The 27,974-nt window shown below is 35.5% G+C and overlaps 1 protein-coding gene across 3 annotated transcripts in view; it reads right to left on the bottom strand.

Moving 5' to 3' along the window:
• LOC143211396 (cGMP-dependent protein kinase, isozyme 2 forms cD4/T1/T3A/T3B-like) overlaps window positions 1-27,974 on the bottom strand; it is a 181,119-nt gene that overhangs the window by 1,254 nt on the left and 151,891 nt on the right. For all 3 annotated transcript variants that reach the window (XM_076429041.1, XM_076429043.1, XM_076429042.1), the window contains 6 exons: window positions 10,093-10,312; window positions 8,666-8,729; window positions 6,941-7,113; window positions 4,107-4,253; window positions 3,077-3,523; window positions 1,801-2,100 (listed from right to left, as the gene is read on the bottom strand). In XM_076429041.1, the coding sequence (XP_076285156.1) occupies window positions 1,801-2,100; window positions 3,077-3,523; window positions 4,107-4,253; window positions 6,941-7,113; window positions 8,666-8,729; window positions 10,093-10,312 (1,351 nt within the window). The remainder of the gene's footprint in view (window positions 1-1,800; window positions 2,101-3,076; window positions 3,524-4,106; window positions 4,254-6,940; window positions 7,114-8,665; window positions 8,730-10,092; window positions 10,313-27,974) is intronic.

The raw sequence follows: 27,974 nt of genomic DNA, 5'->3' as shown, positions 1-27,974 counted from the left end.
CATGGTGTCAGAACGACGCTCGAAGTTGAGTTTACTCTTCATCTACTTTGAATTGGACAGCACGCCGTGCCAGCACATATCAAGCCTTATTTGAAAATAATTGTAGTAACCAGATACTACCATTGCCTACTTAATAAGTTACTTTATAATATAATTTCTAATCTCAGTCAACCAGGCGTGTCGAGAGCAGGGTTGCCATATTTTGCGGGAACGAGTCCCCTTACCGCTGCGCCCCTCGCCCAGATGCGCCGCGGAGCCCGCCCCACTCTTCCCACTAACACTGACGCGTGGAGCAAGCTAAGTTAGCGGTACGCGTCAGTGTTAGTGGGAAGAGTGGGGCGGGCTCCGCGGCGCATCTGGGCGAGGGGCGCAGAGGTAAGGGGACTCGTTCCCGCAAAATATGGCAACCCTGTTCGAGAGGCACATCTCGAGCACAGCGGGCGGGGGCCACCGAACATTACAGTGGCCGAACGTCGCTCGAAGCTATTCTAAGCACACGATGACTAGATTGTGGCCATGCCATAAAAGATCGCGTGGGCTCGTTTTCTTGCTTTTTCATCATCCCGGCACAAGTCGTCTTCGGCACAATCTTGGCCGATCGGGCTGTTTTAAGAGAGCAGCACGGTCGCACCAATGTGGCGAAAATGCTGTTATTATTATTACATGCAAGGAGGGAAAACGAAATAATAAACCTCATTAAATGATAGATTTTATTTATTATAGTATTTATAGTAGTTTTCCTAGACTGCGGATCTTTATGCAATATAAAAATTGTCTGCATCGATTGCAAGAGATAGAAACTAAATTGAATGTTACTTCTTCCCTCTTAACCCTTTGACGTACCATTTTCCTTACAGTTTCATTGATTAAGTCTTTATGCAAAAAAAATTCTCGTCGTAAAAGGGAAAAGAAAATTTATATTTCTTGTGTGCGGCTACATTTATCTTAATGCTCATATAAATATTGATTAGAAACGAATCAAATTTTATTTCATTTAAAAAGAAATTGATAAAATTCAGACTCTTTCTGAAGATTTTAGACAAACTCTAACAAATAAGATTGTTACGCCTTTTTCTTTTTAAATGAAATAAAATTTGATTCGTTTCTAATCAATATTTATATGAGCATTAAAATAAATGTAGCTGCATACAAGAAATATAAATTTTCTTTTCCCTTTTACGACGAGAATTCTTTTTTTGCATAAAGACTTAATCAATGCAACTGTAAAGAAAATTGTACGTCAAGTGTTTAAGAGGGAAGAAGGAACATTCAATTTAGCTTCTATTTCTTGCAATCGACGCAGATAATATTTATGTTGCATAAGGATCCGCAGTCTAGGAAAACTAATACAAATACTACAATAAATAAAATCTATCATTTAATAAGGTTTATTATTTCGTTTTTCCTCCTTGCATGTGCACAAAATAAGTAAAAAGGAACAGTGCCCTGTATAACTAACGGCATTCGCCACATTAGTGCGACCGTGCTGCCCTCTTAAAACTGCCCGATCAGCCAGGATTGTGCCAAGATGGTGTCGAGGCAAGACTTCGAGCCCACACGATCTTTTGTGGCCTGGCCAGAATGAAGCATTTTTGCTGACTGGGATGTTTTGTGACAGAAAATAATAAAGTTTCATTTGAAAAAGGAAAGAATAAACATATCCACGGCATGAACTTATGGGACGACCTAATAGCTGTATGGTATTCTGCTGGGAAGGTGTGCTGTACAATTCAAAAGCAGTCTCAGAGTATTTTGCTTACTGGGTAGGTTTGAAAATCATAGAATCTAGCAAATTTTTACCTGCAAAGCTTCTTAATCAATGCTGTCGCGTTCCGTGTAATTGATCTCGGGAATTCTATAGCGTCAATTCCTTTCAGAATAATGTTATAAGTTTTCATTGGATCGCCGCCAGTAAATGGTGGTGTACCCGTAAGAAGTTCAAACATCAAAACACCAAGCGACCAATAGTCAGCGCTGATGTCGTGTCCTTTGTTTAAAATCACTTCAGGTGCAACGTATTCAGGTGTGCCGCAGAAAGTCCATGTTTTTCTTCCGTGATCCAAACGCTTGGCGAAGCCGAAATCGACCAGTTTCACGTATCTGAAAGGACAGTTTTGATTTTGATCATTACCGACCGGTGATTATTCCATTATTTTGCAAAAATCTATGGTACATGGCTAAACATTCTTTAAGATTTCAATGTAAAAGAAAATTTCTATGTTTTCTTTTGGTACAGCACAATTATTAAAAATCCTATTAATAGGCTTCCGGTAGGTAAAGAGTTAACCATGTTATTTATAAGCAATTTTGTAAACACTTGTCATATGTAAACGAAAATTTGTTGTTTTTTAATAAAACTTTATAATATATATACAATTTTATTACTTTTTATTACAATCGGATGGTATTTAAATTTTGAATTATTGTTTTTTATATTTAACTCTTTGAGAACGAATGATGGAATTTTTATTTCATTTTTAATGTTGCAAACAAATAATTTAATTCTTTAGATTCCAAAAGATTTGTATAGCTTCCTTTTCCCTCAGTGTTTGACCCTCAACAGTCGAATGATAACTCGCGATTTTGTTTTGATTCTGTTAAGATAAAACACACAGTATACACTACTGCTGATAAGAAGTATGGACACTTGAAAATTAAGAGAAGAAATCAGAACAGAAATTGGTACAGAAATTACAGTAACATCGTTTCTAAAGATGGTGCTGACATTGTTTTCTTTAACTATTCTGCACTGACACTTTTGCTTTTGTGTAAAAATATAATTGTTACACTATAAGAAGTTAGCTGCAGTTGGTTAACGTTGTTGTCAAACGATGATAATATCGGATAATACTGTCGTCGACAAATCATTAGACAGCGGATCTTCATGCAAACTAAAAATTTTGTACCCGAATTGCAACAAACTGGAGTGAAGTAGAGGTTTATTTTCTTTCTCCAATAGATTAAAAATAATATAATATTATAATATAATTCTTCTAATGGTTTTACTGTTTTAAATTACACCTGCTCAGTTTTGTGCAAAAAATCCGCTGTCTACCAATCATATGTCGAATCTTACCCTTGACTATCAAGAAGAAGATTCTCTGGCTTGAGATCTCTGTAGATGATGTTTCGAGAATGGAGATAATCGAAAGCTTCTACGACGCAGGCGGTGTAAAATCGTGTGGTGCCGTCATCGAAATGTCCTTTGTCCCTAAGCACCGTCCACAGTTCGCCACCAAGACAGGCTTCCATCAGCATGTAGAGATACTTCCTGTCCTTGAACGTCTTGAACAGCTTCACTATGAAATCGCAGTCAGCTTCGCCCATGATTCTCTTCTCGGACATGATGTGCTGTTGTTGTCTCGTCTCGACGATCTGAGCTTTCTTCATTTGCTTCAGGGCGAAGGATCTCGAGCTGTCGCCAGATATTTGAACTAATTCGACTCTTCCGAAACCGCCCACCCCCAGGGTGGCCAATGGTCGAAGGTCTTGCAGCCTTAGCTCTCTGAATTCCTCGTTCAATCTGCGATCAAACATTAGTTGCATGATCAGTTCACTCGTTTTATAATCATTTAAGAGGGTAGACTCGCGTTTCCAGGTTTGCAAGGGTGCGAGTTCAGTCACGACGTAAAACTAGGACTTTAAATTGATCTTTTAACTAGCGCTTTTGACTACTGAAAAACCCCATCTTCGGATTACCGAGAAATGAGAAAGCGCATTACGTACTTTTGCCAATCTTGGAAACGAGTCTACCTGCTTAATAATCCTCAACGGCGGATTTCCTACCATCTTCCCTTTCCCAAGAGGTTCACGGGGCCGTATTGTGAGGGCCCGGCAATTAATGCAAATTGCCGGGACGTTTTATAAAAAGCGAAACGTTAACTTAATTGCCAAACCATATAACTTACTCTGATATCGTGCGCTCTATTCTTCCGTCCTAGTGGTAAGCGTGAAACAACAACACACATACACGGAGATTTAACGAACGATTCACGCGCAATTACAGCAGAGTATAATTAGCGGTAACGAAAGCTAACATGGTTAATAATAACGACGGTGCTACTAACGTGATAGTATTACCATTCGGGAATTAAACTGACACTCACCTTCTGCCTTCCGCCAACTCGTCTCTGTACCGCGTGCGAATCTCGTCCAAGGATGATATCAGCTGATTGAACGTTTCACGGTCTATTACCAGACAGCTGACTCCTTCCGGGTCATCGGCGATGATGTTGGCCGTCCTGAGGTCGTCTCTGTAAACAAGTTTCAATATTATTTTTGTAGAATTTGCAGCAATTGTACTACGCACGTGGTTCATTTTTTGATAGTTGTAGGATGAGCACGCTTTTAATCAACTATTTTTCCTGTTCTGCTCGACGAAAAATTACGAAAAAATTCATCAACATTCTACCCTATAGCACACACGACTGTGAATTTCTTCCGAATTTTCGGCTGCGAAATCGATTTTTAAAAAATTCCGGAAGCTTAAAATTACTGATTTTATAATGTATTGAAGTTATCCGTTGACCAGGTTTATGTTATTATGGTAGTTGCACCTTATTATGATTATTAATATGTATTTTTTCCGATTTCTTGCATTATGCAAACATATTTTTTAAAAATTGTTGATGCTGAAAGTAATGTTAATAATTCTTAATTTTTTGAAAGTTTCTTTATACAGTGATTGCTCGAACAAATAATAACTGCTTCCGACTATACATATATACACTTGAAAGATTTCCATTCTTCCTTCTTATAGAAAGATCTCAGTGTAGCATTTCGTAGACAAATAAAACATTTAATGCATGGTAATTACTAGACAACGGATTTTATACATTTATGACAAAAATGAGTAGGTGTAATTTAAGACAACAACAACATTGGAAGAATTTAAAAATACTGTTATATTATTTTCAACCTATTAAACATTTTAACAAAGAAAATTAATTTCTATGTCACTTCAGTTAGTTGCAATTCAGGTAGAAAATTTTTATTTTGAGTAAACATCATCAGTCTAGTATAATTATATATAACTTTATATTCCATTCTTTAAGATTCCCGCATCCTGTTTCAGCAATGAATGTTTGACTTGCTCATTTTCCCCATACTACCAATTATATCTGATTTACACTGCTGCCCTTCGTTCTCACAGCGTTTATTTCCATTGTAAGTATTGGAGGAACTCTTCATTTCTTTCACATTCCATTGAAACTCTGTTTTTGTTTGTGCCATCCTCCCCTCTAACTATACTTTTATTTATGCTTTTTCCCTTAATTCCTGCCACGCTTCTTAAAGATTCATTGTCTAACTCTCATTAGCCCGTAAAAGCCACGACGTAAAATATATACAGTGTGTCCGTGATGAATCCTCATGTCAGTATTTTTAACAACTTTCAAGACATTAGTAGAGTCGTCATGTCAAAATTATTATTAGACTGAGGATGTTTATGCAATTTTCAATTTTTGTAGGCAAATTTTAAGAAAGTGGATTCACGTGAAATCTTATTTTCAGTGATAGTAGTCTTTGTAGTTCTGGAATTAATAAAAATCGTACTAAATTTCATAGAATTTTATATTCTAGCATTTTTTGAAAATTTTTGAATTGTCTAATTGTTATTGTATAAGGGTTAAGCGTAAGTACACTATTATTTGTCTTACAATGAGTCTTAGACTGCGGATCTTTATGCAAAATAAAAATTGTCTGTATCGATTGCTAGAAATAGAAACCGAACAGAATGTTATTTTTTCCCTTAATAATTTTAACACATTACCGACCGGTGATTATTGCATAATTTTGAAAAATCTATGGTACATGACTAAACACTTTTTAATGGAGCCTTCAATAGCAACAGCAATTTTCATTGTGAACTAACAAGTCACTCTCAATAACGTCATCTAATAGTTTCATTTAGGATCCCAGTCAGCCAGGCCTGCCTCGAGCAGACATCGAGCACAGCCTGCATTCGTACGATGCCAGCAGATGGCGAGCATTAACCTGTCAGAACGCGCTCGAAACTGAGAATGCTCGGAATCAGCTCGACTTTGGACAGTACACCCTGGCAGCATAAAACGATACTTATTCGGTCGCAGAAGTATCGCTTTATGCCCTCGTTTAAGATGGCAGCACCGTCGCACTAATATGGCGGATGTTGACCATGTATATCCCTTGTGTAGCCAACCGGGTACCCACACATGCATTTACTGTATTTCTATGAACAATTTGTTAATGTTCCTCTAAATTATATTACTAAATTTCTCTGAATGTCCATTCTTTACTCGCTAATATATTAATTTATAGTCTTATAATGACAATTTGTGCAAACATGTTAAATATAGAAAGGTTTTACATAATTTATACATTTCGGTTAACTACACAAGGGATATTATCCGACGTCCGCCACATTTGTGCGACCGTGCTGCCCTCTTAAACGAAAGACTGCCTTCATTCTGCCCTCAGCTTGTGCCGGCACTCCGTGCTAGCGTAAAGCGATGCTTATTCGGACGCAGAAGTATGTTGTTCTGCTGGCACAGCCTACTGTCCAAAATACTGGAATTGCAATGTAAAAGAAAATTTCTATGCTTTCTTTTGGTACAGCACAATTATTGAAAATCCTATATATTAATAGGCCTCCGGTAGATAAAGTGTTAATAAATAAGAAATCATAAATATACATCGTCAATTTATAAAATTTTCCTACAATTTTTAATTTCATCTACTCAATTTTGCTAGAAATGCATAAAGATCAGCAGTCTATTTAGCAATAAATAAGATTATTATAAAGCATGATAACTAGTTCCATTCAGTGTACCTAGTTTTAAATGATTTCTAAAAACAGGGTTCTTATAAAGAAATTTGGCTCTCGAAAGAAATCTAAATCGTTGTACTGCTGATATTTGGCTCTTTGCACGGTGAAGAAATGGCAAATACAAATATAATTTACCCTTGGAGAGCTTTTTCACCGAAGAAATCGCCTTTGCCCAGTGTCCTGATGTATTTGTCGTCTGAATTGTCAGGTTGCTTTATAGTTACACGCACTTGACCTCTGCTTATAATGAAGAATGTGTCTCCCCTTGCTCCTTGCCTGATTATGTAGTCTCCATTGTTGTAGAAAGTCTACAGAACAGAGTACAATCAAATCAGAACGGATGAGATGATGCAAGATTTTAATAATAACAGATACAGTGCAGATTTTATGCAATTATGCGCAGCAGATGAATATTGAAAACATAACAAAGAAGTGACAATAAATAACAACAACACCATACAATAATTAATGCTTTCATTTTCTTTCTAACATACAGTGGGTGATCAAAACATTAGAACCACTTGCAGAAGTTAACAATCTTGCATTGAAACAATCAGTTTCTAAATGAAAGTGAAGATGAAAATGAATTCTCGGAATGTTTCTAAGAATTATTCGTAAATATGTTTTTAACACTGTGGTTCTAATAATTTGATTATCGACTGTAATAAAATCTCTAATAAGTGAAACGATATTTCCATTTATATCGATACTTTTGCAGGTCTACGAAAATGAGAATTTTTATAAATCTGCGATAAATTGGGAATATAAAAATTATTATAAATCGATAATCATAAAGATATTACATAAAAAATATGTATATTATCATTTTGAAAGAAACAGATAAATGTTGCAAAGTCAATGGATATGATTTTGAAAATTTAATAGAATGGTTCTTGGCACGAAACTTTTCTTTTCAATTATCTCTCGACACCTTTCCATAAGTATTCTCGACATTGAAAACATGAACGATGCTCTTCGTAAGTCAAACAATTCATTTTATCCTAAACCAGGCCTGGCCAACCCAAATGGTTTCACGGACAATCTTGATGACGCGTAACGTTACAGCGGGCCGCACTTTAGGTAAACATGCTTTTAAAAAATGTAACACAAATACAAAATTAATAAAACATTATTGTTATAATATGATTCAATATAATTAACTCTCGAGTCTTAATTAATGAGATATTTGTTTATCCTTTCTTTCACTTAATTTTTGTGAATCTATATTTACGTTCGACGTTGCACATCTTTTGTTAGCTGGTTCTCTAAATTGGCATCAGATGCACGTGATGAACTCTTTGTAAATTTCATCTTCGAGAAAAATGTTTCACAAACATATGTGGATCCAAAAGCAGTTACAACTTACAACTCGTTGTGCAAAATATCTTAAGTTGGAATATCTCCCGGATGTAATATAAGTATTGTAAAAATTAAATTTTGATGTGGACGCAAAAATTTGTTTCATTCCGTTTGCGCATTATAACAATGACACTTCGTTTATTTAATATTTTTTTTATACATACAACAAGAAACAAAAGTTTCAATAGAAATATGAAATCGCCTGGCGGGCCGCACAATTTAACATGGCGGGCCACATTCGGCCCGCGGGTCGCGCGTTGGCCAGGCCTGTCCGAAACGATTGAAAATCCGTGACTTACTCATTAAAACGAAAAGTTGTAACAATTCGAAAGGTCCCTATGAAAAAATGGTTATAAAAGTCTACATAGCTCACCCTGTGAATTCACCGACTGGTAGGAAAGCTAATAGAATAGAAAAAGCGTAAATCTCGTAAGTGGTAATCTTTCTGCAGAAATAGAATTGCACGAACTTCCACAATCTAGTTAAACTTGTAAATCTCACCTCTTCCAAGACGTCCGAAATTTTGATTAACGTCTCCTCTGGTAGGTTTTTGAAGATAGGAACGCTGAAAGAAAAATTAGAAATAAATACTTGTGCAATGAGATGGTTTGGAAATGTTAGTTTATGTAACGGTGAACATTCGAGGAACTCTAGGAAGTTATGCGTTCTGCGTATAGGCTTGAGGACATACGATGGAAGCATTTGGCTAAAGTGAAACTAATTTCGGTGTAACAGTGGAATAGAGATTTATTAATTTTGTCTGTGATCTCGTTGCGTCCTGACCCACGGAGAAGAGGGTGTAACAACATAATTAATAAGAGACTGGCTTAACCCGCACAGTGATCCGGATCGAGAATTTCAGTGACATTTTGCATAAAATGAGCTTTCAAATGAACATTGCTTCCTAAATGTATATGGGCATCGGATATGAAGAAATTAGTACAGTTTAATAAATATTTTATAGTTGTGATAAACATTTGAAGTTGGACATTTTAAGAAGAGTATTTTTCACGATAAAAATTGCTTCTCTTTAATGCGATGCCCTAACGATCCTATTTAATACATTCTCTTGCTTTGTTTTTTTAATTGAAGAGCAGACTATAAATTATGTTGTACTTGGTATGTAATCCAGTAGATTTGTACCCGGGGTGGCTGCAGATCGAAGTTTCGACAGGGAAGGGCGCCGCCATATTGGTTTGTAGTGACGACCGCGAGCCGCTTACCAAGCGGAACAGCCGGTCCTTGCCCCCTCCCTCGACTTAATCGCCAATCAACTCGATAAGTGGCGCGCGACCGTCACTACAAACCAATATGGCGGCGCCCTTACCTGTCAAAAACACTGCAGATTGCTCAACTTCAAGTAAGCATAACTCCTGAACCGTTGATCCTACAGGATTGAAACGTCGATCTGCAGCCGCCCCGGGTACAAATCTACTGGATTACATACCAAATACATCATAATTTATAGGAGAAAGGCAGAAATTTTGAGTCCGATAAAGTAAAGAGCAGCCAAAAATAATGCTCAATGCGGTAAGAAAAATTTGTGAAGTCCTTCCTATTTAACACATTATCTTTAAAGTTTAGCCGAATTTAGCTTTCTAACAAATTGGAATATTTTTAGCACACCTTCCTTTAAATAATCCGACAAGAATCATTCCCCTCTGCTTCCCATTTTGTAAGTTACGAATGACTATTGGATCGAGAAATTTGATGTCTCTTGAACCGTAAGAGATATCGGGATGAAATGTGTGTGTGCACTAAAATTCGTTAATAACTTATTCTTATCTACTGACAATTATCGTAGCAAGTCCCTGTTCTGGCGACTCTGATAGCACAGCCATTTTATTTCACTCAATCTCGACGTAACCAGCAGTTGATCTCTGTCACAACGTCTTGTATTTTGTTTGGTGAGTGAAATATATATTTACCTCTTTAAGAAGTCCGTATATTCGGCCTGCCTGGAGAGGCCAGTTCTCATCATAATAGTTTGGAAACATTGTCGGTCGATGGCCCATAACTGGCAATCGGTGGCTGCTGTTATCGTCGCTGTCCTTTTGCAGTTGTAAAGGATTGCTAGTTCGCCGAGGACCTTCCCTGGCGCGAGAGTACTCAAGTACTTGCCATCACGTGACACTTCGACCTTACCCTCTGTAAAAATTCGTTTCATAGTTAGTGGCTGATCAGGAAATACCAATTTGAAAGATATAATACTATTGTCGAAATTGAAATACCAATTTGGAGGAAATTTATTCATTTATTAATGCTTTGAGCTAAGTGGTTTATTTAGCAGATACAATAGGTATTAGTTTACGATACGATACATAGTTTCTATATTCTTAAAGGACATTGTTCCAATTTGGAAGATGTAATGCTACAGTCCTAATTACCCTTTCGTCGGGCGCAATATCTGGACCGCCGAGTTCGGGCCCAATGTGCTTGATGGGATAAACACCTAATTAAGTTCATCTATACTCTATACAACTGCTGTTAGGGAAATAGTGCACTTGGTGCCGTCTATATTCGTAGGGCCGCCCTTTTGGCCCTCCTCAAGGGTGGGGGCAGTGTGGCCAGATTCATGTTGAAACCAACATCTTTTCCCCCTCCAGGCTCTCCACCTTATCCCCTTCCACTATCCTATTCCACCGTTCAGTCCCTACCGCGCACGCGCAACGTGTCTTCCATTCGCCTCACTCTGCCTCACTCTATTCTCGTCGCGCAACGTGTCACATATTACTCTGGTCAAAAGAGAGGGGGTACTTGTATTCCCCCCGATTCCTTTTTTCGATTACCCCTGTCTGGACACACTGGGTGGGGGTGACTTGTGAGACGCTTGTATTTTCCGGATACTAAATGATCGCGCTGTGCCTCTCAGATCGGTTGCTATGTAATCCAGTATATAATCCAATTGTTATGTAATCCAGTAGATTTGTAACCGGGACGGCTGCAGATCGAAGTTTCGATCCTATAGGATCAATGGTTCAGGAGTTATGCTTGCTTAAGGGGCTAGTATAGGCTCTATTTGTAACTAGAAAATACCTAGAATCTTACTAGAAAAATGGCTCGAAACATGGGTTTGCACGCTGTCGGTTTTTGTCATTATTTCAGAAAATTTTTGGCTGAGTGAGGGCTTATTCTAAAGAGGAAGGTTAGACGCACTGCGCCCTGGTTACGAGGTTAACGAGATTATGTTTATAACTAATAATATGAGGGCCCATAGTAGAGAAAAAATCTAGGAAAAAAACCAGCACATTTCAATGCATTTTTCTGTCTCCGAAAGACTTTTTGACTTATGAGATGACCAGGGCGCAGTGCGTTGAACCTTCCTCTTTAGAATGAGCCCTCACCCAGCCCAAACTTTGCTCAAATAAGGAGAAAAACCGACAGCGCGCAGACCCACTTTTTTCGATCGAAAATCTGGTAAGATTCTAGTTATTTGCTAGATATTTGCTATTTACTAGGATCTTACTAGATTTTGGGTCCGAAACATGGGTCTGCGCGCTGTCGGTTTTTGTCCTTATTTGAGCAAAGTTTGGGCTTGGCGAGGGCTCATTCTAAAGAGGAAGGTTCAACGCACTGCGCCCTGGTCATCTCATAAGTCAAAAAGTCTTTTGGAGACAGAAAAATGCATTGAAATGTGCTGGTTTTTTTCCTAGATTTTTTCTCTACTTTGGGCCCTCATATTATTAGTTATAAACATAATCTCGTTAACCTCGTAACCAGGGCGCAGTGCGTCTAACCTTCCTCTTTAGAATAAGCCCTCACTCAGCACAAAATTTTCTGAAATAAGGACAAAAACCGACAGCGCGCAAACCCATGTTTCGAGCCATTTTTCTAGTAAGATTCTAGGTATTTTCTAGTTACAAATAGAGCCTATACTAGCCCCTTAAAGTTGAGTAATCTGCAGTGTTTTTGACTGGTGAGGGCGCCGACATATTAGTTTGTAGTGACGACCGCGAGCCGCTTACTGAACATAACCGCCGGTCCTTGCCCTACCCCCCTCTCCAACTTAATCATCAACCAAGTCATTAATTATCCTTACCTGTCAAAAACACTGCGGATTGCTCAACTTTAAGCGAGCATAACTCCGGAACCATTGATCCTACAGGATCGAAACTTCGATCTGCAGCCGCCCCGGGTACAGATCTACTGGATTACATACCAAATACATCGTAATTAATAGGAAAAAGGCGCAAATTTTAAGTCCGGTAAAGGAAAGTTTACCCAAAATATCAATTTGGAAGAAATTCATTAATTTATTAATGCTTTAATCCAAGTGGTTTATTTAACAGGTGCAGTATTGTTACACGTAGTTTAAATATTACACATACAAGATCCTAAATTCTTAAGGTACATTGTCCAAATTTGGAAGACATAATTTTACCATTTCAATTAAGACATTTTTATTTCATTGTCATTATGAAATTTGGTAATACTATGAATCGATATAAGTTATGTACTTACAGATTTCTATTAGGTCAATGTTTATGAATGCACAATTATTTTCAATCATCAGTAACTATGTTAGGTTAAGAGTATGTGAATATTTATTTATTTATTTATCACTTTGATAAATGAATTATAAAATAGCTTGTGTGTGTGTATCATGTTCTTTTTATAAATATACGGATATTATCATTGAAATAGTAGAATCTACAATTGTTAGCTAATTTTATAAACTTAAATGAGTCTTGGAAAATTTTTTTGTTACAAAATTATATTCATTGAATAGTCAAATTGAATTTGAATATTTACTTTTCTAACCAATGAACAGTGCATTTACAGTAAAATTGAGTAGATGAAATTCGAAATTGTTGGAAAATTTTAAAAATTCGATTACAATCAATAACAAACAATAACATTCAATTTAGTTTCTATTTTTTGCTATCGATGCAGACAATATTTATTTTGCATAAAGATCCGCAGTCTAGTAATCATTATTAATAAATGCTAAATATTAATATTGTCAAATATTAAAACTTTTAATAATAATGGGGAATATCTTTATTTTATATAAATCGTGTGTTTATTCATTCGAGTTAGATTACATATTTGTTTCCGATTGCCGATCGATTCCGTATAAATGATGGAAGCTAATGTTTTGATTATTTAATCATATTACAGGTCGAACGACTTGCGAAGTCGAAGGACCACTGACATTTGCAAGGCAACCAATTAGGTCAACGCGGTAGTTGTTCGTTTATACATACATATATACAAAGTCGTGAGTACTTTAATTGCAACGTGACATTTATCTGGAACCTTCGTCGCGGAAAGTTTATTCTGCAGAGAGCGCGACACTTTTTCAATTTGCATATTAGCAGTTATAACTTTCAAATACCGAAGCTGAACATATTTTCTGTAGCGACGATACTTGTTTAACTGTGGAGAATTGAACATAACTTCTTGATGGTTTTTTGGCCATTGTTCTTTGAAATTTTGCACAATAAAATAGAAATTTTACGTGAAGATATTATTAAATACTTATCCAAGTAAAGAAAGTAGTATATTGAGTGATGGTCATTTAATAATTATAATACCGACAAAATTGCATTTATTTAGATTTCGTATTAGTTTTGTTTAAATATGTACTTCAATAGAGAAGTTCTTAAAACAATTTTTCAAGAAATCATATTTATAATTTTAATATTTCAAAAAGAACAAATCAGGAGCAAGTCATTTTGACCACCCCCCTGGTAGATCTAGTTTTAATGTCGCAGAATTAGTATAAATATTATTTAAACTAAGTATTTGTGTGTACACAAACGAGGAACAAATTTCAAAATAAAGTACACGTTTGCACACTTAATTCTCGAAGTACTGATCGTCCATCAGAAGATGGCAATGAGAAACTTGTAGGGACCACGTGATATCCCTACTCCGCGCTAGCCTGGCGTCAAGAGTGGGGTCTCGCGAATCCCTCTGCGCTCCACTGTCGAAATCGCTGCCATCTCATAGTGGACGATCAGTACAGACAGCGTTCTTTTTAATTTACGATTATTAATATTTGAAAGATGTATTTATGGGTAATTTATTTAATGAATTTATTTCTTTGGACATACATTACTATAAGAATTTCCATTCTGTACAATTAACATTGTTTGTCTGAATCTGATTGTTGTTTTCTCCACCATCCCCAGATTTTGATTAACCTAAGTTTTAGAATAGATGCAAATTTTCAACACTCAAAATTCTTTTCGCTTAAACCGAAGAACTTGTATCAGTGGTTTGCTCTTTAGATCTTTATTTTTCAAAAAATAGATTTGAACAAAAATTCTCGCCCTATTTAAACATGTTTGTATCTGTTCATGATGTTATAAAAAAATATACTACTACAGTGTCTTTATAAAATCGTTCTAATTTGTGCAGTTAAAGCAAAACAAATTGTTAAAGTTGAAAGTTTTATTTCTTTGAAACGAACTGAGGATAATGAAGAAAAATGACTTCCGGGAACGTGTTTAGCACATCGCAATCTTTAAGAATCACCTATCGGCTATCAAAGAGTAGTTAATGTTAATAGTAGCTCAATGTTGTTGCGCAATAATGGAAAATATTTTAAACATCCAAGGAAATTACGTCACGTGGACGTGCAAGAGTTACATACATCTTGAGATAATCAACATTTTTTTATTTTACCGACATATGGACCGGATACAATGAACGTGTGCAGTTATCTCAGAGACCCAATCCCTTCAGCACACAATGGGCCTATTCATGAAACACATCCGGTACCTGTGCAGGTTTCTGTTCGCTTACGGTTACCGTGTATAGCGAATACTGTACGCGATTTCGCCCATATTCTTTCTCCTTTGATTGGGATATTTGTAGTACCGTTAATGACAGTCAACAACTCGACAGTGCACCGGGCATTTCTTTTTTATTACACAATTGTCAGAAACAAAATAATTCTGCCAATTAATTTAATAAATAACTTAATGAGTAATTTAATAAATACCACCATAACGATGCACAATTATTTTCAAAACTGCATTCTTATAGCTTTTAGATAAAACTCGAGTGTCAGAAAGCCAGTTTTTCTAAACAAAATAATTCTGCTAATTAATTAATTAAATAATTTAATGAGTAATTTAATAAATACCACCATAACGATGTACAATCATTTTCAAAGCATCCCTAGTAGCTTTTGGATAAAAATCGAGTGTCAGAAATCAAAAGCTTTTCCGAAATAATATAATTCTGCTAAATAATTTAATGAGTAATTTAATAAGTACCACCATAACGATGTACAATCATTTTCAAAACTGCATTCTTATAGCTTTTGGATAAAACTCGAGTGTCAGAAAGCCAGTTTTTCTAAACAAAATAATTCTGCTAATTAATTAATTAAATAATTTAATGAGTAATTTAATAAATACCACCATAACGATGTACAATCATTTTCAAAACTGCATTTTTGTAGTTTTTGGATCAAACTTGAGTGACAGAAAGCAAGGTTTTTCTAAATAAAATAATCCTTTTAATTAATTTAATAAATAATTTAATAAATACCACCATAACGATGTACAATCATTTTCAAAGCATCATTAGTAGCTTTTGGATAAAAATCGAGTGTCAGAAATCAAGCTATTCCGAAATAAAATAGTTCTGCTAATTAAGTAACCCCGAACTGATCAACAACTTCGAATGTTTTCTATTCTCAGAAGATTACAATAACAATGACTGACTTAACGAGATGCAATCACAGATACAGCCAGAGTTGCCATATTAAGATTAGCGTCCCCACTCTATCTTCCCCTTCCACGACGCTATTCCCCACGCTTCTGCCACCGGTCGGTCACGTGTCGCGTTCCGTTTCTGTTCAGAGAGAGGTTAACTTTTTCCCCTCAATTCACGCTCCCTTCTTTCAGACTGCTTAATTTTCACTGGTGCTTTCTACACGTGTGTCACGGGGAACCGTGGACGTCGTAGAAAGTGCAACTGGAGAGTGCATCGGGGAAAATCTACGAATCGATTAACTAACGGCATGCTGCGATTCCGCGAAACTACATATATTCGCTCGTGGCGATGATCCCCTCTCAGGGCGACTTCGTCACGTTCGTTGTAGACACAAACCTTTTCCTGGGATAACGTAAGCGCTCGCAGAAATAGCTTCGGGAAGGGACGATAATTGTTGAATGAAGCCGATTACTTCGCTGCAACTGGCGTAAGTATTTGTCGGTGGATAAATTTTCATCTGGCGCGTAACGCGTTCGCGGAACCACTGTTCATCAGTGAAAGCAACTGCTTGTTAAAACTGATTAATTTCGCGTGCTTGGACAACTTTGCAATTGCGTGCAATCATGTATGTAAAATGTATGAACATTTCGGGACCAACATGTCGTTTATACATATATAGTGTATACTACACTATTCTAAAAATTTTAAGACAGTACGTATTACGTATGTACTGTATATTATTTTTAATTATTAATATGTAATATGTACATATTAATTGCATGTATCTCTCTCACTCTCTCTCGTACATATTAATTGTACATACACTGCCGCTCAAAAGTATGAGGATACTTGCAGCGTTCATGAAATTTGTGATATATAATGTATATTTTAATTATCAAAGAATATTTTCAGTCCATTTTACGTCTATTTTAGGTCTGACAGTCTTACATCCTAAAAAGACGCCTTTAAGACCATAAACAGTGTGGTTTTTATATTCCCATAATCTAGCAGTAAATATTATCATTGATATTATTCGTTCGAGTTAGTGTTTTTGCTTCAATATCAATATCAATATCAATTAATATATGTATAGGTCAGCTATAAATATAGTATACAAAATAGTACATTCACACACTCGCAGTTTCCAAAATTGTCAAAAATAATTAACCAGTTATGAGTTGAAAATTTCACATATTATTAATCACACAAATTAGCAATAAATGGAGTATTTGAAATAGTTCATTCACACACCCGCAGTTTCCAAAATTAACCAATTATGAATTTTGTACCATCATTGAAAATATTATTTACATTATTTTAGGATCTAACAAATTATTAAACATTTAAATATTGTACGAGGTATTGTTATTAATTTCATATCGATAAAACGACAAAACTCCTATTGAAACGAAGTTATTCTAGGTCGGAAGAGATGTATAATTTTCGAGATAAAATAGCTCCGAGTGCAAAGGGTTAATATCATGAATATGCTCCAAATAGATTATTCAAATGATACTCTGTATTTCCTCATACGTAGAACTATGATTCCAGTAATAAATCCATTGCGGCACGTAATGTTACAATATTTCTTCGGTGGATAGACTAATGATAGGCCAGCTAATAGTTACTTCGTGACTATCGTCATTTTGCGAAAGAAGATGTACATGAAATAGTTCAAGATCGTAACGAAATCGTCCTTCGTTACGCAAGATCATTATGATACAGTTTTACCTTCTCGGCCCGCGATGATTCGTGGGTGCCTAGACACTAAATAAGAGAAGGGAATATGCGCGACTGTATTGTCCTAGAACGGTGCTTTCACTTGTTCGCTCATAAACCGACGCTCATGAGTACAATTATGGGACGCATTAGTGTAGTCAATTTACGACGGATGAATGTCAGTGGAGCAATCTCATGATTCTTTTCAATTTTCATTTGCGAATTAATACTTTTTCAGGAAACGTTACTGTAATCAACTAGTCCCCACAGTGGTCTGGGGAGTTTCATGCAAAATGAAAATTGTTTCCATTAATTGCAAAAACCAGGAAATCAATAGAAATTTATCTAATACGTTCTAGTACATTTTTATTACGATTCGGTAAGTTGGAAATTAATATAATTGTACTTTTACATTCCTTACTCGACTAATCGTCACAGTGGTCCTTAGACTGGGGAGTTTTATACAAAACGAAAATTGCCTGCATTAATTGCAAGAACCAGGAATCGTATACATAATTTTTATCTTAATTTAAAATTTCACCACAATTTTCATATAAATTCTATAAGAAAATCTAATACGTTCTAGTACATTTTGAGTACGATTCGGTCGGCTGCAAATTAGTATAGTTGTACTTTTACATTCTTTACTCGACTAATCCTCACAGTGATCGTTACACTGGGGAGCTACATGCAACATGAAAATTGTTTCCATCAATTGCAAGAACCAGGAAATCAATAGAAATTTATCTAATACGATCTAGTACATTTTTACTACGATTCGGTAGGTTCGAAATTAATATAATTGTACTTTTACATTCTTTACTCGACTAATCCTCACAGTGATCCTTAGACTGGGGAACTACATGCAAAATGAAAATAGTTTGCATTAATTGGAAGACCCAGGAATTCAATAGAAATTGATCTAATACGTTCTAGTACATTTTTAATACGTTTTAGTACGTTATACTTTTAAATTCTTTAAATATTTTCACTGTCTCGTACTCCGTTCCCTCATTTTTGTCATGAATGGATAAATTCCGTAATTCAGTGATTATTTGACTGCGGATCTGTATGCAAACTACATGTATAATGTACATATTTAATTATACAATGTATAATTATAAAACGTATAAAATCCGCGGTCTATTTGAAACATTAGAAGAATTGAGGAATATTGCATAGGACACACATTTACATTTTCAACTTTAGTTTCTTACAATTGATACAGACAATTTTTATTTTGCACAAAGATCTGCAGTCTAGTCATTATTTATATTAAAAATCGAAAAAACACGTACACGTTAAGGTTGCATGTTCCAATTAACATATAATAAGGTTGCAAACATTAATATAAATAAATAAACGTTATTCGAAAGAGAAGTATCTACATAAGAACTGAAGATAGGACCTTAAGGACCAGCTTCGTACTCTAAAATGGTAAGTTCAATCTATTAAAACGGAACGATTAATTTATTAAAATGTTAAATTTGCATTTCAAACTCGGGCATTTCGTATACAACAACTTAATATAAAATGTGAACAGGTATCATCGAAGAGTACCCTTTCAATCGACTCGAAAGAGCGAGATCTTTGCGGAAAAGGTTAGGCGAGTTGTCGCCATTTTAGCGAGACGTTGCATCGCGTCGGCGGTAATTTGAAAGTATTCAAAGCTGCGCGGCCAGGGCAACGAAACCTTGTCCTTTGAAACGCTCCTCGGCATCGTTATTTATAGCTTACGAGGAAATAACTTTCTCGGGCATCCGTCACGCGAAGAATTTTTATCGGGACCACGTGGCTTTCGTTGCGGATGAACGTTTAACCTTCAGGTGCAATGGTTCTCGGTTTCACCATTAGCTCTCGCGGTGGGAACGAACTTCGAACGGAAATAGAAAGCATCCGGGACGATTTATTTGCGAATTTATTATGTCGATACTCTTTCAGGAAAGTAAAAGGGTCCTTTCTCCTTGTTCCTCTTCTGAACTTGGATGCACCGATGCTCGCAAACGCTTCTACGTACCGCGCCGCTCGTAATTACTCGAAACCACTTTGCACTTTGTTCAAACGATTCGAAAGATAGAAAGTTCGAAAGTGCAACCGTACAAATTTTTATTCACCTTTCCAGGGCGTGAATTGCATTCGTTAGATTCGCTATCATCTTTCGTTTTCACTTAGTTTTCTTTGAAATTCGTCAGCATATGGGAAAGAAAGAGATGCGGACAGTCACGCTGTCATTCCTCGCGCCCGGAACTTTCATCATCGATTAAACCAGTAAATACAGTTGAAACTATATCGTGTTTTTAATGGTGTCGTTTTAATCAGAAAAATGCCACAAATAAGTTGATGAAAGTTCCATAGAAAAATAATGAAAAATAAAGAAGTTTTGTAATTGTGTTAGTAGTGGTTCACACCGATACGCTCCGTCCTTTTCTACGTTCGGCTTCGATTGTACTTTAGCGCGGTCGGCACGGTAAACTCATAAAAAATATATAAAAGACTTTTTAAAAACCACGGTTATATTAAAATGCACTAAAAAGGAGAAAATAATTCTTTTGGACATTAGTCACTATAAATAAAAGCGTGGAGCGCTAAACTATATTGACGTAATCTTCGTGGACGCTCCACGCTTTTATATATAGTGACTAATGTCTAAAAAAAATTATTTTTTCCCCTTTTAGAGCATCTTAATATATAGGCGTGGTTTTTAAAAAGTTTTTTTATATATCTTTTTATTTTCTACTTTTTAGTCTTTTTTAATGGAACGCATATGGAAATACGCGAGATAGAATGAGGGGATGACTCCGAGAGACGACGTCTCTTTATGGAGTCCGAAATTGTACGAAATGGAACTGAATGAACGGAACACCACACTGACTGAGCTCCTTCGGTGCGAAATGGGTTAGTGGAGTGGGGATGAGTCGGAGTGGGAACACGTAGTGGAGTAGGGAGCGCTGGCATGGGGAGTGGGGATCGCTGAACGCTATGACGCACTACCGAGCGTCGCGCGGCGAGGTGTGATAGTTAATATAAACATTTTTTTTCTCCTGAACGCACAGTTTTTTTAAAAATTTATTTTTCAATATTGCATTGTTATCCAATTCTGTTTCCAGTTCAAAGTTTCAAGTCTCTAGCTCAAATTCGATTACAAGATTTGACGCATACAACAACAACAACGACAACTCGGCAAGCTAATATAAGCGTGGTAAAAAAAATGTCTCTACAGGATATGGCTCCGCGCAGAACACAGGCCGTTGGAGGCCGTAATACAATCAAGAAACTTAAAATTTCTAGATAGAATACATTGGGTACAAAAATGCGTTTGTTTAACGTCACTGCTAAAAATCGTACATTTCATAAGCAACAACCTAATAATATCTCGTGTTCAGCCGTAAAGAACCGAAAAGAGTTTCTATTGAGATGAATATAATTCTAATAACGGTTTTACACTTTCGAAGTTGTCCAATTAAAAGGAAAATCAAGTTCAATAATCTCGTACGAGTCGTACAATAGTTCAATGGTGTATACCGGTTGAATAATTAATTAGGCAAACGAAGTTTTGATTAGATCCGGAACAATCGAAGTCGCATCGGTGGTTCCATTAGCATACAGAAGGCAGAAAGTAAAATCTGGAAAGTTTCGCAAAAAGGATGGGGAGATCAAAAATCTGAATAGACGCCGGGACCCTGATGCATTGTGCGTAATGCAATACCGTAACGCAATACACTAATGCCTGAACAAGAACTTATTCATTTACATACATTGCTACACGATGCCTTGCAATCAAGGTTCTTTTCATTTCTAATTTAGGATCTGCTTCCTCCAATAGTCTATACTCGTAATCTCATAATTAGACAGCGGATTTTATGCATTTACGAAAAAAATGAGTAGGTGTAATTTAAGACTGTCAATAAATTGGAAGAATTATTAAAATAGTACATTTAAATTTAAATAATATCGTGTCAGACTCGTGATGAAGATTCTGAACAGAACTAACAAATAGGTATGCTATTAATTTCCTTTAAATCGAAATAAAATTTGTTTTGTTAACATTAAAACTACCCAGCACTGAAAGCGATTAAAATGGTTCATCTGTTAAAAATGACAAGGCTCTATTTACTAAGATTTTGTGCAATTTTTATTGCAATACGTGCTTGGATAAATAAATTTATCGAATCAATTTCCATGTAAGCAACGTCATCGTTTCAATAATTATAAAATTAAAAATCTAAGACCGGTTACTTGACCGGTAGTGGTAGGTTTAGTGTTAAAGTACAGCGATTTGGGAACAAATAGGCGTACACAAAAAAGTTTTAATCACTGAAATCGCAAACTAAATCGTAAGAAAGAGGTCAAACATGTTAAGAGAAACAATAAATCTCTATTTCAATTTAGAATGATGTAATTCAGGTAGAACATTTTTATTTTGCATAAAGATCCGTCTCGCCTACTCGTAACATTACCGCCAATAAACAATTACATGAAACTTCAAGTTGAAAGCAAAACGAAATTGTGGAAATGTCTATCTATGTTGTATTGTAATAGTTTATACATATTTTATCGATCACACTTTGTACAATTTCTCCCAACCGAATGTTTCGATTACTTTCGCTCCAGAGAATTCTAGAATGTTTACAATTTACGAATAAGGTGGAGTGGGGTAAGTTCGCCCTAGTTTTTGCAAAGTTGGACTTTAAACCGATGTATTTTCAGTCTATTTAAAAACTTAACTTTCTTGGTATCAAGCTCCTGCCACAGTCATTACTGATGAATTAGTATTATGTAGGATTGTAATTTTGCTTGAAAATTATCATTTTGATAGGATATTGTACGAAGTGTCAACTAGGACGCACTTGCCCCGAAAATGGGGCAAGTCCGTCTCTAAGAGTTAAAAATGCTTTCGAATCTTGTTTCAAAAATGCTACGGGACAAGAAAAGAATTATTAACAAGCCTGCTATAAAATGCTTCTTATTGCATTAAATTATATTGTTTAGTTTCATAGTTATCCATTTTTAAACAAACATGTACTTTTATGCTGAAATATGAAAGGGGATACAGTGATATTAAAATAAAGTTTAAAAATGCTTTCGATCCTTGTTTTAAGTGCTACGGGGCAAGAAAAGAATGATTAACAAGCCTGCTAGAAAATGCTTCTTATTGCATTAAATTATATTGTTTAGTTTTATAGTTACTCATACACTACGGACTTACCCCACCGTGATAGTACGGACTTGCCCCGTGTAGTAATATTGACGGGGCAAGATCATCTTAGTGTTTTTCTCAATAAATTTTAAAAAATACAATAAAGACGTTTTATTTAATGTAAACCTACATCAATATTTGTTGTAGTTACCAAATATAACAACACAGAATATATTAATAACTTGTAAACTATTGCACGTTCAGGGTAACCTCAAAGTTTACGTGTACCTCGCACGTGACGGTTTGCCATTGGTTGATTTAAGCGAGGAAAACACCTTTATTCTTGGGCGACATCTATGTAGAATAGTTCATACTAACTTATAGTACATTAATAAATACAAAGCTAGAGAAATTTCGTTCATATTATAATTAAATTAACGGATCCACCTTTTATGTGTTTGTTTTCTCGAAGATTTTAATGGGAATAGCGATTGGTAATTATACTTTCTTCGTATGACGAGTATATTCGTCACAATTAAAAAAATTGCATTTATTACATTCTGCTGAATAGGCGGTTGAATTTTTCCCGTTAATGAATATACAATTTTATGGTGTTATACATTTTTATGTCACAAAACAATTTCAAAGGTATTTATCCCTCGACCTGAATTCTCATTCGTGCGACTTTCTAATTTCTCCTAAGAAGTATAAAATTCGTCAGACAATTACATGCATTAAAATGTAACGAGCAATTAGTAACAGGGGAACTAACAACTACAATGCTGAACTCGCCAAGGTTTCTTTACCATTTTTAATAATATGAATGAAATAATTGGTCGATGATAGATAGAGACTGCGAATGGAGAACTTTATGCCTTGCATACATAGCGTGTAGGAGAAATGTTTTTGTTTTCGTTCATTCTTATCGGATATGATGATATTGTCACCGGCAGTGTAGATAGGTGATTATAATAACAGGATCAAGCTGTGGCTTTGTCCTAATTGAATGTAAAGAACTATGTGTCACTGTTTAACGTTATTATTTTCACACGTGCACATACTGAATTCCTCGAAAATTTATTTTTATGACGATACGAGTGGATAGTATTTTCAGGATTTATGCAAAGTAAAAATTGTCCAATTTGATTGCAAGGAATAGACGATGTATATGGCGATGTGTTTCTTCTTGACATGTTTGCAATAAGTCAAAAATAATAGAATAAATGTTGTTAGATTTTTCTAATGACCGATGAATTATCATAACTACATAAAATTTAATAAATTGCTTCAATTTTGCAATTTACAGGTACTGGTTCCACGGCGTTAAAAATTCCACGTGTAATTTAATAATAACAAAATGCGATAGATTAAATCATTAACAATCTGGGAAGATTCTGCTGAAACGCCTATATTATCTCATTTATACTGCATTATAGAGAAATCCAATAACAGCTGAATTGGGTCAAAAGTGTAATTCAATTTATTCTCCGATTTTCTATCATCTACTGCTTATTTCATGTGCAGCTTTAATTAATCAAACGATAGGGAGTTTACACATTACCCCACTTTGAAGCAGAGTAGCCAGATGAGCTACTCCATCTACCGGCAGTCACGTGACATTGTGACACATGCGCGTAGAAGGGGAAGATAGAGGGAGGACACAAGTCTGAAACTGGCGACTCTGGTTATAACTGGTAAGCGTTAATATTTCGTAAATACAAATATAAAAATACACTACACGTTTTATCGAGAACCTAAATGCACTTTGTTTTTGTATAAAAATTCAAACGCGGTCCATTGAATAGAATCAAACTTTTTCGACTGATATTTTTTTATTGTCATAGTATTGGGTTGGCAAATAAGTTCGTTCGGTTTTTGTGATTTATTCCAATGTAAAAAACCGAACGAACTTATTTGCCAACCCAATAGTATTTAACTAAACTAACTGTACTCTTGCCAGAATATACTTAAAAGTCTACTAAAAATTAATTATTCACAGCTAGAGTAAACTATGCTATTGATTTAAACGGCAAATATTAACAATTTCTGGTACAGAAAATCATTTTGCATTGCTTCTTATTTATATTTCAAAGCAACGTTGCAAGTTGTCATAACAGAGTTATTCACTTTTATTCACTGAATATATTGTTTGTGTTTTGTTCACATTGCTATTCACTGAATATATTGTTTGTTTGTTGTTTACATTGTTATTCACTGAATATATTTTATAATAAAAGATTTATGACTCGTAAAACTGTTTGAAGTTGCTGAAAAATCTCGATCAGCTTATACTAATAGAAAGTTAAGCTCGTTTAAACGTTTCAAAAAAAGATGATAAGATTTTTACTACGAGTTTGGCTTAGAGTGCCAATTATTGTACAGTTTACCCTATACAGTTTTTTAGTTTGATAATGAATTGTTCAATAGCATTGAACTGGCGGAACTGGATCGATAGCACGAAACTGGCGACTCTGGGCCGTTCAAATTAAAAAAGAAAAATATTGTTCTCACGGGAGGAATTAACATGTGTTTAATCGTGAAGCAAACTAGGAAGCTAAACGCTACAAAATATGGATACAGCTTTCCCGTTCCGCGCGAAGCAGGCTGAAGTTTGGAAAGTAAGAATAATTACAGCCGGCTAACGGAATAACGTTACCCGGTCACGAATTGCGGAGATTACGAAAGGAAAAAACCGTGAAATTCCGCGGAGTTCTCGTACACGTACGTGACATTTGTAATGACATTTGTAAGTTGCTCATGAACCATTGTCTCGCGGTCGCAAGCAACAAAGATCGATTTAGAATGCTAACTTAACCGGGCATTGAAATCTCTCTGTCATCAGCGACGGTGATGTCTCTTTACTCAAGTATGCTCTGTATTTTAAATTCCAAATATGTATTAACCCTTTGCACTCGGTTGTCCCCTCTGAGGCACCACTAAAAATTGCTGTACCATTACTCAAAATATTGTTTACACTATTAAATATATCGGTATCTAATCAATTATTAAACATTTAGTTATTGTATGAGCTACTATACCAATTTCATATCTACAAAATGTTAAAAAAATCACAAGGAATGGAAATATTCTAGATCGGAAAGAAAGTTTAATTTTGCAGTTAAAATAGCTACGAGTGCAAAGGGTTAAAGTCCCTAGTCATCGAATTAGGACCACGTACAAAAATTTCACTTTTGTGGTGGTGATAATCATACAATATGGTTATACCGTATATGGGAAATTGTCTTTGGTCATTCAAATTATGGCTGTTCTTTACTTTACCGGACTCAAAATTTGTGCTTTTCTCCTAGTACTTATGATGTATTTGGTATGTAATCCAGTAGATTTGTACCCGGGGCGACTGCAGGTCGAAGTTTCGATCCTGTAGGATCAATGGTTCAGGAGTTATGCTTGCTTAAAGTTGTGCATTTTTCAGTGATTTTGACAGGTAAGGGTGCCGCCATATTGGTTTGTAGTGACGACCGCGAGCCGCTTACCGAGCAGAACCGCCGGTCTTTGCCACCCACCCCCAACCTAATCACCAACCAATTAATTAATTATTCTGCTCGGTAACCAGCGCGCAACCTTCACTACAAACCAATATGGCGGCGCCCTTACCTGTCAAAAACACTGAAAAATGCACAAATTTAAGCAAGCATAACTCCTGAACTATTGATCCTGCAGGATCGAAACTTCACATACCAAATTCATCATAATTTATAGGAGAAAGGCACAAATCTCGAGTCGAGAAACGAAGGTTTAATGAAAATATATTTCTTTTTCTAATAATCTTAACATTCGGTTTACTGGACCCGTAAAAATGGGTCCACTAAATCCAACCAATTTCCAAATATTAGAACCCATCAAACGGGTTCTGATATTTTTAATCTGCCATTACTAGGATTGTAAAAATGCTTCCCTGAGGAATTATTCAACAAATTTATTTCTCAAATATCAAAAAATTTGGATAGACACATACTTATTATTATGTTTATAAAATAATGTGAAATGGTTATTTCTCGAGCTCCGTAAACCTAGTGTTAATAAACCAAAAAATAGAATAACAATATTTGTCAATATTTCTGATGTAGTCACAGTTTTGTATAAAATTCGCTGTCTAATTATCATTACTCAGAACGTTTTTTTATTCATATTAAAATTCATGAAATAATATTGACGCCAAGTACCGTAATTTTATAACGCTTTTTATAATATGTAGTACTATTTTATACGTCTCCTTCGGGTGATTAAACATATTTTATAGACAAATCTAACGGGATTTGCATGTCAATATCATTAGTTAGACGCCCAACTTGTTTTTCATTCTTCACTGTAGAAGCATGAATAAATTAAGGACGGCAATGACTGGCTAAGTGTGCATTCTTTTTTGCCAGGAGTAGAGAACTTACGTCTTCATTACAGATTAATTTACTGCTATTACAATATAACATTTCCTTAGCAAACATATAATTAAGGATTATCAATTTGTTTGTACGTGTTTAGTTAAAATTGAAGAGAATAGGTACTAATAAATACCTACAATTCTAAAAGAAAGTTTTTATCTCGTTTCCGTAACTGAATTGCGGATGTAGTTGCGAATTTCCATCTTTACAGGGTGTCCCAAAAATGTTGTAATGCCTTGAAAGGGGTGATCCCTGAGATCATTTAAAGTAACTTTTTCCTTTGCGAAAATGTTCTCCGCGGCTTGGTTAAGGAGTTATTAACGAAAAACCACCGACCAATCAGCGCGCGGCTACAGCAGACAGATTCCGACAAATACATTCTTTGAAGAAATATTTCAGTAATATTTATTATCTTTAGTTTGAAGCTGTTTCAAATTAAGAACATTATGAATTACATGTACAATGAAAGCTCCTTTGTCTTTCTCAATTCTTCTTCCTTTTTTTCTCTTAAAAAATCTCCATTCTTTCTTTGGTTCTCAAGTTTTTAGTTCCACAAGCTGATCTTTTCAAGCACTTCACTTTACTTTGTTGTATCCTACCTACTAACGTGTATCGAATAGGTTCCTAACCTAAAATGTTAGGCTGAAGTAAATCATATTTCTCATCGTAGTTGCAATTCACATTAAATTGCAGTATTAGGGACATTTTTGTGCCGCAGTAATGAGCTCCTCCTTCACTTTAATGTACGTAATGATGATGGCTATATTTTTTGTATTAAAAATGCAATAGATATTTCTTTTAAATATTTTTTTTGTATCGAAGTAGATATCTAATCTGTACCTACAATATTCTAATAAGTAGACAGCAGATTATTATGCAA

The sequence above is a fragment of the Lasioglossum baleicum genome, chromosome 8 (assembly GCF_051020765.1).
Source record: "Lasioglossum baleicum chromosome 8, iyLasBale1, whole genome shotgun sequence".
NCBI classification, from domain to species: Eukaryota; Metazoa; Arthropoda; class Insecta; order Hymenoptera; family Halictidae; genus Lasioglossum; species Lasioglossum baleicum.
Note: the sequence above shows the minus strand (reverse complement) of the source record. Positions and strands in the feature narration are given on the sequence as shown.